At 38.9% G+C, this 13,152-nt stretch overlaps 1 protein-coding gene across 12 annotated transcripts in view; it reads left to right on the top strand.

The window, feature by feature from the left end:
• The window catches only part of NEK10 (NIMA related kinase 10), a 273,507-nt gene that overhangs the window by 37,109 nt on the left and 223,246 nt on the right, over positions 1 to 13,152 (top strand). For all 12 annotated transcript variants that reach the window (XM_033212845.1, XM_033212839.1, XM_033212837.1 and 9 more), the window contains exons 7-11: positions 6,580 to 6,621; positions 8,727 to 8,805; positions 9,901 to 9,968; positions 11,926 to 12,005; positions 13,001 to 13,087. In XM_033212845.1, coding sequence (XP_033068736.1) covers positions 6,580 to 6,621; positions 8,727 to 8,805; positions 9,901 to 9,968; positions 11,926 to 12,005; positions 13,001 to 13,087 — 356 coding nt within the window. The remainder of the gene's footprint in view (positions 1 to 6,579; positions 6,622 to 8,726; positions 8,806 to 9,900; positions 9,969 to 11,925; positions 12,006 to 13,000; positions 13,088 to 13,152) is intronic.

Below are 13,152 nucleotides of genomic sequence, written 5' to 3'. Positions count from 1 at the left end.
TTTCCATACTTGGCATTTGAGAAAATATTTTGGTACCAACCAGCCACAGAGCCTACTCTGATTGGACCCTTCTGGGATTCATGGGCACTACACATCTTTCCATTAGAAGAGTAGTCCTCTTCCTCATACTGTGTTCTAAACTGGCCTTGTGCTATTGTAATTTAGTTAACCACAGCCCATTGGATATGTGAGCCAGGGCATCCTTGAAATGGCTTTCTGTCCTTGTTGCTCACAGTTTTCTGGGTAGGTAAGCATCCTTATTTTCCTGTGACCAACCATACAGAACTGTGTGTTCCATGCATTTCTGAGCTGCTTTTTGCAATTCTGTTTGGGTCATGTATAAATGAGCATGGGTCATACGTTTCCTTTTGCCTGGATCAGTCTTATGTGCTCACTGTTCCCACTTAATTATTCATAGCACCCTCTTTTATTCCCCCATGTGTCTCAGTTTAGATGAAAACATTCTATGTATAACATTAATAAAGTTTTCCAGGAGGAAGGTCCGGTTAATCTGACTTGAACTAGCAAATATTTGTGCTAGAGATGTTCTGTTTGTTCAGAAAAACTGTTGATAAGAGTGTCTTACTCTGCTAATCTCCCGTCTAAAGTTCTGCCTTTCTTAGTCTCATTCTGGGTAGATTGAACAGGGTTGATTGTACTGCCCTCTGAAGGAAAAAATTCAGAGACGACTTTATGAGATTTTGTGACCAAGACACATATTAAACGAATATTGTCCTGCCGGCCAGCCTTTCCATAGAAGGGAATTATCTCCGAGTCTGTCCTCCCTGGCACTCTTTCCATACAGAAGACCACGTGCTCAGGCAGTTGTTCAACATCTTGAGGTGCCAAGAATTGTTGGCTGAAGTCACAAAGCTATGCTGGGGTTTACTATGACTTGTGACTTAAGCCAGTGACTGTCGGCATGCCTTTTTCATGGGTATCTGTTCCTTTCCTCTCTTGTTTGGTCAGTACTGCAGGGTCTATAGTGGCTCTTCCAAACCATCTTCACTTTTCTCACCCAAACCCTCTCCTGCCCCTTATTCTGATCAAATTATATCATCCTCTGTTTTACAGGGAAGCCCAAGGCCATCCCATTGGGAGCTATCTTATTTTCTCTTTGTTGTTTGAAATATTTGGGTTATCCTGCAACTCTACTTCCTCATATTTCAGAAGTCATATTCCTCCTCCTGGCCAAGGCTTACTCCTCTACCTGCTCTCGCTCTATTTTTCCTTACCATAAAAATGTCCTTCTCTTGACCGAGCTATTCCTTCAAGTCCTTCTCCTACTTTCATACTATATTTCTTGAAAGGTCAGGCTATGTCTCCTGAATCCAGTTCCTTTCCACCAGGACTGATGTATTGCATAACTTGCACATTGAATTCTATGTACAAGGTTCTCTCTGGAAGCCATTTAAATAGACCACACTGGGCCATGCTGCAGTCCTCATTCCTTGACTTAGAGGTTGCAAACTGGTAGCTTGTAGATTGGATCTTTCCTGCCAGTACAGAGTTTCCATTATATGTTTAGTGAATGTTTCAATGAGGAAAGGCTGGAAGGAATGACAGAGAAGCCATTTTGAAGATATAATTATTTAGAGTTTTTCAGAATTAAAGAAAGACACGTATTGAGATTTCAGTTGCAGCTGGAGTCCCAAGCAGGATAAAGATAAGCATTCACCTGGATTCATTATAGTGAAGCTATAGTACATCGCTTATCAAAGATAAAGAGAAAACTTTAAAAGATCCTGAGCTGCAATTATGTTAGAAACAATAAGAAAAAATTGTTGGATTGAGTAGTCTTCTCTCAGCCCTTACATTCCCCAACCTGTTTATAGCAGCAGGTATACTTTACCACGTTTTCTCTTTGCCTATACTGATCCTGAGAACCTCTAGCTTTTATTCAGCATTTTTTTTTTTTTTTTTTTTTTTGAGACGGAGTCTTGCTCTGCTACCCAGGCTGGAGTGCAGTGGCCGGATCTCAGCTCACTGCAAGCTCCGCCTCCCGGGTTTATGCCATTCTCCTGCCTCAGCCTCCCTAGTAGCTGGGACTACAGGCGCCCGCCTCGTCGCCCGGCTAGTTTTTTTGTATTTTTAAGTAGAGACAGGGTTTCACCGTATTAGCCAGGATGGTCTCGATCTCCTGACCTCGTGATCCGCCCGTCTCGGCCTCCCAAAGTGCTGGGATTACAGGCTTGAGCCACCGCGCCCGGCCGGTTATTCAGCATTTTTTGAGTATTATTTACACGTTCCTCTTCTTCACCTTGTCGTCCTAAATAACCTTCCCCAAAGTTTTTTTTTCTTTATTGTCTTCTCCCATATCTTCCAAGCTCTTGGCTTCAACTATCTTTTTGTTGTTGTTGTTTGTTCACAAGTTCATATCTTCAGCCTCAAACTTTCCCCTTTAAGTCCCAAGTTTCCAGAGACATGTTAGACAACCACCTCGATGACACAGTAGCACAGTGGTTCTCAAAATGTGGCCCGTGTACTGTTTATAGGTCTCTGAAACCCTTTCAGGGGTTCCACAAGATGGAATCTATCTTCAACATGATGCTAAATTATTCCAAATGATGTTATTTGTCTTTTCACTCTCTGTCTTACATGTGTGCAGTGGAATTTTCCCTAAGCTACACAACATCTCGTGACATCATGGCCCTGGGAGCTGATGGAACATGTGTACTTGTGTATTCTTGTGTTTTAAAAATTTCTCACTTTTAATTTCTAATGCAATAAATATAAACAGATACATTCTAACCCATATAAACCAAAGCTCTTTGAGGTTCTCAGTAATTTTTAAGAGCGTAAAGGGGTTTGAGACCAAAACTTTGAGAACAATGATTGTAGCATATTGTACTCAATAACTTTATAATGGAGCTCTTCAATTCTTCCCCTCATCCTTGAACTTTTGGAATCAATTCCTCATTCTTTTAATGGCACCATATTTTGTCAGACTCAGCACAGAAAACTTTAGAAGTATCTCTTACATTTCCTTTTTTCTCATCCTCCTACAAATCGAGTATATCAAGCCTTTTAGAAGAGTGTTTACGGTTCCAAACCTAGAAAGATAAGTAAAGGCCAGTCCACAGAGGGGCGTTAAAATCATAACCAAAGAATAAACTTTATGGAGCCACTAATGATTTTTGAACAGAGGAGTAAATGGTCATGTCAGTAATTCAGTATTTAAGGTTATGCAGTGTGTTCAGCATTCATTGATTTAGTTGCCACATAGGCTTAGGATGAGAGCACCTAAACGGAAATGACAGTTTTGGCTGTAATAAAAATGTATTGGCATAATGTGCTCCATTTTTAAAAACATCCTTTCTACCAGTATTATATTATTGGCTCTATTTTTGTTTTTTAAAAAGGAACAATTCAGGAGGTAAGCTTAACAAGGACATCGTTCACAGTTTACAGATTGAACTGAAGTTTAGATTAACCAGGGGGCTTTCTCCAGGTCAGTAGACTGAGAAATATACAAACCAGTTTTATGACCCCCTGGCCTGTGACAGGGGAAAGATGCTGAGGGTTAAAAAGCCACACAGGGCACATTGCTGTAATCTAAGCCTGCAGTCATATTTGCTTTTCAAGTCAGTAACTAGAACTGTTAAGCCCATGTGTATACATACCTTGTAGTCATGGTTTTCTTTAGTTTACACTCTTGAGTTGGTACAGTCCTGTTGATATAAGGAAAGGAAATGCAAGGAAGACCAGGGTCTGTGAGCAATCTCCTGGCCTTGCTCCACTTTCCATAGGAGCATGGAGGGAAAGTGTTCACTTCATAAATGAAGGTTAAATTCTTGAGTACATAACATAATGACAAAATTCTCTAAGAGGGAGTAAGCATCTTTCTCATTCCTCTACTTTATAGCAGCATTTCTCAAACTTTATTCCACAGGAGTAATACGTGTCCTGGGAAATGAAGCATGCTTTGGTTAGGGATGTTTAGAAAAAGCTGCACACTAGTTCTTCTTTTAGAGACTTAGAGTGCACAGCAGCTCCAAAGAGCCCTGAGATAGAGAATTTGTTAAATCTGTTTTGCCTAATTATTTCCCAAACTGATTGAACCATAAAACTCTGTTCTTCTTGCTTTTTTATCTTTTTCTTCTTCTTTTTTCTTTTCTTTTTTTTTTGGCAGCATGCCTAATTCTATCCACTGCACAAAATAAAATGACTGTTTCCAGCACATGGTTTGGGAAACATTGACTTAGTCCCATATCATCAAAATTATTGAATAAATTTCTTATCATGGCAAACATTTAAAAATAACATTACCATGACCATTTAAACATCATATTCTTCCTTGGTGCCTTCCCATTCCCAAGCTTCAAATGAATCTCCTTCATGTGAACGACTCCCAGATTTTGATCTTTTGCCCTCACTTCACTTTCTGTGGCCTGTTGTATTTTTTTTTCACCTGAGCCTCCTATCAGCACTGCAGCATGTCCAAAATAGAGTGCTCTCCTCTATCCCAGTCTATTCCTTTCTCTTTCCCTATGTTAGTTAATTATGACATTGTTCCCAGCCACTCCCACTGAAGTAGACTGATGTCTTCAACTTTGCTTCTTTTCTTCCAATCTTTCTTCATGTTCAGTTGATCACATGGCTTCAAATACTACACCTTTCTCTCCATTCTTATTCCTGTTGTCACTGACCCCAACTGAGCCCCAAGTTTATAGCCTCCCCATCTCTAGTTCATTTTATGACTAGAAGGAAGGAAGTCCCCACAGCTAATTCTGGCCAGTCCCTTGCTCACACATTTTCACTGGGTATCATGGTCTGCCTGAAAACATTCAAATTCAGGCACACATCTAAGTCCTCCCACAGTGGGAATCCACCCTAATTTTCTAACATTTTTTCCCAGTAATGCCCTCCATGGAGTTATGGAACTGCTTCTCTCAGAGTTACAGCATGTCTTGATGTTTTGTCTGCACAATTTCTGTTCACCTTTGAGCCTCCTGTTCTCTTTGTTGGAATCTCCTTTATTTTCACCTGTTCCCGATCTTTACTCAGCAAATCCATCCATCCTTCCAGTCCCCATTTAGAGACCACCACCCACATGAGGTGTCTCTTAGTCCTTTCAGCAGGAATGAGGTGTCTCTCTTCTGACCCCTTATAACACTGCATGTATAATTTACTTTTAACACTTATCTCATTCTGTCTTAAGTTCCAGTTGTTTGTATACCCACCTTATGCTTGCTTACAGCTCAGCAAAGGGCACCCCTGCCATCTACATATTTGTGTCTCCTTCAGAGCCCGACTCAGGGATTTTACGTAGGTGGAATAAAAAAAAATGTTTGTTGAATAAATATAACTGGTTTTAAATGTTATTTTAATTTTTATGTGTATGAAACCTCCTACCACAAATAGAGATCATATGAACAATATTCTCGTGCTCTTTAATTATAGCTCTTCTAGAGTGAATAGCATTGATGAGGCTTCAAATTAATAGGTAGTCACCGAACTATTTTTATTTAAGTTCTAAATGTCCTTTTAGAATTTAATTTAGATGTAAGTATGTTTAGTATTTCCAAGTTCACTTTACACAGACTATGAAAACCTTGACCCAGGAGGCCTCGAGAGAAAAAGGCCCCTGTGCCTTTCCCCAGTCTGCCCGCTCACTGGCTTCATGGCGGAAGTAGACTGTTCTCTCCCACACTCACGTACTCGTCCCTGTGCACTTCCCAGAATTGAAATTATGGCTCTTGTTTATGTTTCAAGTAACTTCCTTGTGTGCATGTTATGTAAGAAGAGAGATGTCAATACAGATGTAATTAAGCACGTTAAAGCCACCTGAGAATATTTGTCTATAGATAAATGACAATGTGGCTAACCTGAGAGCACTTACTATTAGTAGATCTCCAGGCTGGTCCATTGCACAATTTAAAGTCCTGTATCAGGAGATATTGTCAAAAATTCTCTCTCCATTTATTTAGAGCATGGGTCTAATAAGATCATTCATCTAATAATTTTGAGAAGCTCTTTCTTTCCTAGAGCAATGCTTCTCAAACTGTACTGTACGTGCGTATGACCTGGAGATCTTGTTGAAACTGAGTGCGAGCAGGTCTGGGGTGGGTGCAGGATTCTGCATTTCTGTTCAGCTCCCAGGTGATGCGGGTGCTGCTGGTTCATGGACCACACTAGGCAGAGACCTAGCGGAGGGTTCTTGGAGTTTGGTGATGCTGTTCTCATCCAGGTTCGTCTGTGATACAAAATGGTTTTCTTTCTGTGTCTTGGTTTACCTCATCTGTAACATGAGAATATTGAATGAAATGGTGTCTAATGGCTCTTCTCAACTCAAACATTTTATGATGACTCAGGAGGAGGTAAGAAGAATGAGGGGGCAGGCTGCAGTTCTGAGCACAGATTCATTCTCTTCATCTCAACCCAACTTTCATATTTATTAATAGTTTATTTTAAAGGTAGTATGAATGACATACCATACGTTTTCCATATTTATATTAGAATGTAGACCTTCACAAAATAATTTTAAATATGACAACTTAGTAAATAAATTGCAAGTAAAATATACTCCCCCCTCTACCCTCATCATTTACATGTGTTTTGTTGCTTTTATTTTATTAGGAAATACTCCATAGCTTGGGTGGGATTGAAAACCTAGCTCAGGTAAGATTCCTTTTGTGGTGGCTGGTCTTGCCTTCTCATTTTGTGCCTGCTCTGAGCAAGAATTAAAAGGGTATGTGGCTTTCCTGTGTTATGCTGTCTTCCCCAGAGAGGGACAGATGGGGTTACGTGTGAGCGTGAGGCGTGATACAGAGCAGGGAGGAACCCACAACATTTTGTTCTGGCTGATTGGCCTCACTTTGCTCAGCCTGTGGAAATGAGAAGGTGCTATAAAGGGTCACACGTCGTTAGCTAGTAATAATAAGAAATAGGCAGCCAGGTGCAGTGGCTCACGCCTGTAATCCTAGCATTTTGGGAGGCCGAGATGGGTGGATCACCTGAGATGAGGAGTTTGAGACCAGCCTGGCCAACATGGTGAAACCCCGTCTCTACTGAAAATACAAAAGTTAGCCAGGCACGGTGGCGGGTGCCTATAATCCCAGCTACTCAGGAGGCTGAGGCAGGAGAAACGCTTGAACCTGGGGGGCGGAGGTTGCAGTGAGCCAAGGTTGTACCATTGCACTCCAGCCTGGGCAAAAGAATGAAACTCCGTCTAACAACAACAACAGAAGGGGCGATGGCTGGAAGGCTCAAGCCGTTAGCATTGTATATACCATATGGTGGGAGGAAAAGAAGTATGTGTATATATGTATATATATTTGAGATGGTGTCTTACTGTGTTGCCTAGGCTGATCTCAAAATGCTGGGCCCAAGCAATCCTCCTGCTTCAGCCTCCTGAGTAGCTGGGATTACAGGTGTGTGCCACTGGGCCTGGCAAGATAATAACCTGATTATGAAGATGTTCAAAACTTTTTCACACAAGAAAACGATTACTGTGCTCAATACAATACTAATAAATAGATGACAAAGAAAGGAAGGATCTTGACCTTATTTATTTTTCTGCTTTGCTACCTACTGAGGGAGGGTAAGCAAGTGAATACATATACTGAGCAACTCAGAAATTTGCATTTATTAATACAATAAAACAAAATTTCTTTCTTTCTTTTTTTTTTTTGAGACAGGGTCTCACTCTGTCACCCAGGCTGGAGTGCAGTGGTGCAATGTTGGCTCACTGCAACCTCTGCCTCCTGGGTTCAAGTGATTCTCGTGCCTCAGCCTCCCAAGTAGCTGAGTTTACAGGCATGCACCACCATGCCCGAATCATTTTTTTTTTTTTTTGTATTTTTAATAGAGACAGGGTTACACCATGTTGGCCAGGTTGGAATAAGACAAAATTTCTGATCATGTTTTTGAGTTGGAACAGGCTAGTCTCCTAAAACCTGTATAATGTTTACAGAGAGAATGATTTTCATAATAAACATGTGGCCCTGCAAACTCATTCTGAATAATTAATGGAAGATTACGCTTGTGGCAATTTAACATTAAATCTACTTTATTTTATTATATTCTTAGAAAATTGATTCTTTTTTTCTTCAAGAACCTTTTAAAATTGTCTAGAGGTTTACCTCATTTAATAACATAGTATTTCATAAGATTATATTACAAAGCATCTTCTTATCCATTTTAACTTCTTTTATAATATTAGAAATTACCTGTTCCCCTGAGCCTGTTTCTTATTATAATCAATTATCCACAGTGAGAATTATCAGACTACTCAGTACTCATTTTATTCTGATTATTGCTAACTGCATGTATGCTGGTTAGACATATATTCAGAGATTATAAAATATAATGTCAATAAAATATATACAATGTATTATAAAAAATTCTCCTAAAAAGATACATTGAGAAGAATAAACATTCTATATACTATATATTATGTACCTTATATGTATCTTGTATTTGGATAGTAAATTACACCACAAACTTACCTAGTTAAGAGTCATTTTGAGACTTTCGAGAGTTTATAGAGTCTTGAGATGGTCTTTCCCTCAACTTCATAGCATGCAAGAGAAGTCAAAGAATCTAGAAACCCAGCCACTTTTTGCACTTGAGTGGTAACAGTCCCAGAAGGAGCATGAGTATTATTTGATGAATCTGTTGTGACACCTACAGTTTATTTTAAGAACTGCAGCATCTTGTTCCTTGCTTCCTTGCGTGCTTTTGGTGTCCTCCTGACTGGCTTGTTGGTTTGGTCCTTCATGCAGTACATGGAGATTGTAGCCAATGAGTACCTCAGCTATGGAGAAGAGCAGCACACTGTGGACAAGCTGGTCAACATGACATGTAAGTGTTGTTGTGGGGACACAGCCAGTTTTGTGGACTTGCTAGAAAAGCAGTATGGTGTTTGCAGTAGGAAAAAAGGATACTTTAAATATTTATTAATGTTCCCACACGCAGCTCAGGTGCTGAGCATCCTGGCCAATTGTTATATTTAGTGGCAACATACAGCCAGAAGGAAGATGTTCAGATTACAACCCTTACGTTGAAAAGGACAATTTATTTAATGCAGGAGAGGCTTCCATAAAAGCAAATTTTGGTAAAACATATTTTTGCCTCTTTTTATTTCTGTTAAAATGTCAGAGACTATCCAGTTGTTTTTTTTCTATAAAATTGGGTTTATCATGATACCTACCTCATAGAATCTGAAGCATCCAGAGCATGAAAAAAAAAATAACAACAACAAACCTTATCTGATGCTGTGAATGTGAAAGCGTTGGGCTGTGAGTGTGAGGTATTCCTTAGTCACTCAATCTTCTCCCGATGGAGGCTCTTCCCAGCCCTGCTGTCCTGCACTCCAGCTTTGATGAGCCACAGATGTCCTGCCGTGTGGGAGGCCAGTCCGTTTTCTTTGTGTGAATCGACTGGCTCTCCATATCTTCCTGTGGGGCAGCACAGTGATTCTCAGATTCGGGGAGAGAAGAGTTTATGGCAAGCCCTGGGCACCAGGAATTCTCTTGGAGGATAACTGTTTTCCTCAGCTGAGGAAACTAGCAGGTTCCTCTCATTTGCTGGCCTTCCCTCTCTTCTTTATAAGTTGAAATCTTTGCAGAGAGGACCTTTGAAGAACAGGCCTCACTTTGAACTGGTAATGTTAAGAAACTTGTTCAAATTTAAGTGGAAAGAGAGGTTTGCCTTTTTTGGTATTTTTATATTTCATTATTAGAATAACATTATAAAATAAATAACAGTGGAGCTTGAGGAGTAATTCTTGCGGTAAAAAGGTAGCCATGCTGCTCCTGCATCTGTTGTTCCTTTCGTGTTGTCTGTGTTCCCTTTGCCCTTTCTCTCCCTACCCATATGCACTGCAGATCTGTGCTCCCGGGAGCACTCCCCCTTTAATCTCCGGATGCCTCTTTGCGCTCTTTCTTTCCTTTATAGATATCTTTCAAAAACTTGCTGCCACCAAAGATCAAAGAGAATGGGTCACCACAAGTGGAGCCCACAAGGTGAGTGGCCCCCGAAAGAGTTAATGGTTCAGCTCCCTATGGCAATCGTTCACATTTGGGAAGTTCAGAGCCTTTGCAGTTAAGTCATGTGTAATTAGAATCCAGAAACCTGGCAGCCTGGCCTAAAATTGTGAATCTTTGTCAACCCTTTTATATTCTTTGCCAGCGTTTCAAGTTAATAGAGATATAATAAATACACGTTTTCTGGAACTCCTTTCCTTTTTTTCTGTGCCATGTAATACCAACTAGGTTTATTGCTTAAATATTACTTGATAATCCCTGGCTATGTATAAACTCACCCTAGGTGTGTGTTTATAAATAAGTCAACAAAAATAAAATTGTGCATATGTATACATATAAATTCCATATGGCATGTGGGGCTATATTAGTTTGAACCATATGTGATTGCCACTGTAGGTCAAAACAGACTATATTTTAGCAAAACTGTTTAGATTGTAACCATGTGGAGCCAAGTTTCAGTAACCTGTTGAGTTTCATATCCCAGGAAGCCACTTTCTAGTGTATATGGGAGCAAAGTTGCCTAAAATGTGTTAACACATGCCACTCTTGGTCTAGAGGATGATTCTAGGTGATACACGGGTCAATGTTTTTTGTTTCCATAGTCATGTATTTCACAGATATCATTGCTTACAATTGGAAAATTGTTTTGAGCTAACATTAAAGGTGTTAATTGAATATGGCAAAAATTGTGAAAACGATATGTAATGGATTGAAGTTTGGGAAACATTAGAAGACAGAGATAAAAGAGAGAAGAAAAAGAGGAAGGGATCAGACGAACAAACATAATGGTAACTTTATTAAGATAAAATGAAATCATAAAGGCAAAAAATCCATATACTGGAAACATAAAAATTATCTTAGCAGTCGTTGCACAGGTTGCAGCTCTGACCTGGGACATTTTGGGAGGTACTTTTCAGGGGCACTCTGCATTCTGAAAATGTAGAGCATTTTCCAAGTAAGAAAATTTGCCTTAACGAGAATTCAGGGAAAGCCACTGGCAAAATACAGATTTCCAGCTAAGTCATATTATTTAGGATGATGCTTGGGAGCATCAATGGTGCACCTTCAACATCAATTAGAAATCTGAGAGGCAAATGGAATGCTTGATAGTATTCATATCTTCTTTAGTTTGGCAAAAGAATGAAAGTTTCAATATTTTGTTGAAAAATAGTTTCATAATTTGGAAAGTGACTAGCACAGTGCCTAGCTCAAAGTGAGTTCTCAATGGCTGATCACTACCACTGTTGTAATTTATGCCATTAATCGTCCCGGTTCTCCCCAGGGTGGGATCAGAAGGGGCAGAGAATACTTGGGCACATGTAAATAGAGGGAAGTATGAGAACCAGGCTGGTCATGTAGCTTGATGCCTTTTGCTTCCTGTCCTGGGCAAGGAATGGCTACAAGAGGTTACTCTCAAGAGTTCCAAAGTAAGGAGAGATGGACTCCTGCCATCTGTAAAGAACTGGATATTTTGAATACTTAATAAAACACTTTTTAAGAATAAACTTTTATATTGACTGCAAAAAATAAAAAACAAACTGCACAAGGCTTGAGAGGCCATAATATTTTTTCACTATTCTATGATTAAAGCCATAATAAAATAAACAACTTAATTATATTGACAAAAAGTGTTTATAAAGATATATTTAATGCCATGAAAAAGTTTCGGTAGATGACGTTAAGAAAAAAACATAACAGAGAGCAGCTTTAACATTATATATACAGTTTGTGTTTAATTGTATATGCACATACATTATAAACTACTAAGCAAACAAAAGAAAACAAAACAAAACAAAAAGGTTAAGCCTGTATGATCTTGAGAGGGAAACATTTTGCCATTCAAGTGGCTGGTAATGGAAAATAAATTAATGTTAATGTTGAAAAAAGAAGCTTGTAGTACTTATATAATTAAACTTTATTTTACTTCATTTTTCAGACATTAGTAAATTTACTTGGTGCCCGAGATACTAATGTTCTCTTGGGTTCCCTTCTGGCTCTGGCTAGTTTAGCAGAAAGGTAAGTAGTGTATTCTGCTATACTTTCCAGTTCTGCTACTATTGCAATTTAGATGGGAAGGATGCAAAATAATCAGTTACTTTGTCAACTACTAAATAAAATTTCCTGATACATAAGTGTCAAATAACATGTTGAAGAGAATCCTGGATAGAAAGCATTATTTAAAAATTTAAACTGGAAAGGCAAATCATAGTTTAAAATTTTCTTTTTATTTCCTGACTGGAAATGTTTACGTAGTCTTTTCATCTAACCCTCAGTTACTTCTAATTTCAAAATCACCATAATCTTTCTTTGGCGGTTGAATCTTTTTGACCTTCTTAATTCATTCTTACCTAAGAATTTTAACATACAGAACATTTTCAAACATTTGTGGACTTTGAAAAATTTTCAAGAAGACCTTTCTCCTTATAAATGTCATGATTATTTTAAATGTTTTTATGACAATAAGTGGGCCATTGCTTTTCTGTGAATAACATGTGATTCTTTTTGTTTTTTGATCTCTTTTCCCAAGATAATATTGGAGTGAATATAAATATAATAGAAATATAGCGAATTTATATGGTTAGCCTTTGTGTCCCCACCCAAATCTCATCTTGTATTGTAATCCCTATAATCCCCATAATTCCCTCATGTCAAGGGAGAGACCAGGTGGAACTAATTGAATCATGGGGCCATTTCCTCCATGCTGTTCTTGTGATAGTGAGTGAGTTCTCATGAGATCTGATGATTTTATAAGGAGCTCTTCCCCCTTCGCTCGGCACTTATCCTTCCTGCTGCTTTGTGAAGAAGGTGCCTTGCTTACTCTTTATCTTCCACCATGACTGTTTATGTTCCCTGAGGCCTCCCCAGCCATGCTGAACTGTGAGTCAATTAAACCTTTTTCCTTTATAAATCACCCAGTCTTGGGCAGTTCTTTATACCAGTATGAAAAAGGACTAATACATGGAGGTAGCAAAATATGCTTTTAGTAATTGCTAATAGTTTTCAATTTACAGTCCAGAATGTAGGGAGAAGATAAGTGAACTCAACATTGTAGAGAATCTGTTGATGATTTTACAAGAATACGACTTGCTTTCTAAAAGGTAGGATTGCTAACAGGAGAAAAAGACAATGCAGCTCCTTTATTTGACAGAAACACTTGTTATTA

Source organism: Trachypithecus francoisi, unplaced genomic scaffold (genome assembly GCF_009764315.1).
Source record: "Trachypithecus francoisi isolate TF-2019V2 unplaced genomic scaffold, Tfra_2.0 Lachesis_group0, whole genome shotgun sequence".
Taxonomy (NCBI): domain Eukaryota; kingdom Metazoa; phylum Chordata; class Mammalia; order Primates; family Cercopithecidae; genus Trachypithecus; species Trachypithecus francoisi.
This window is presented reverse-complemented; position numbering and strand designations above follow the sequence as displayed.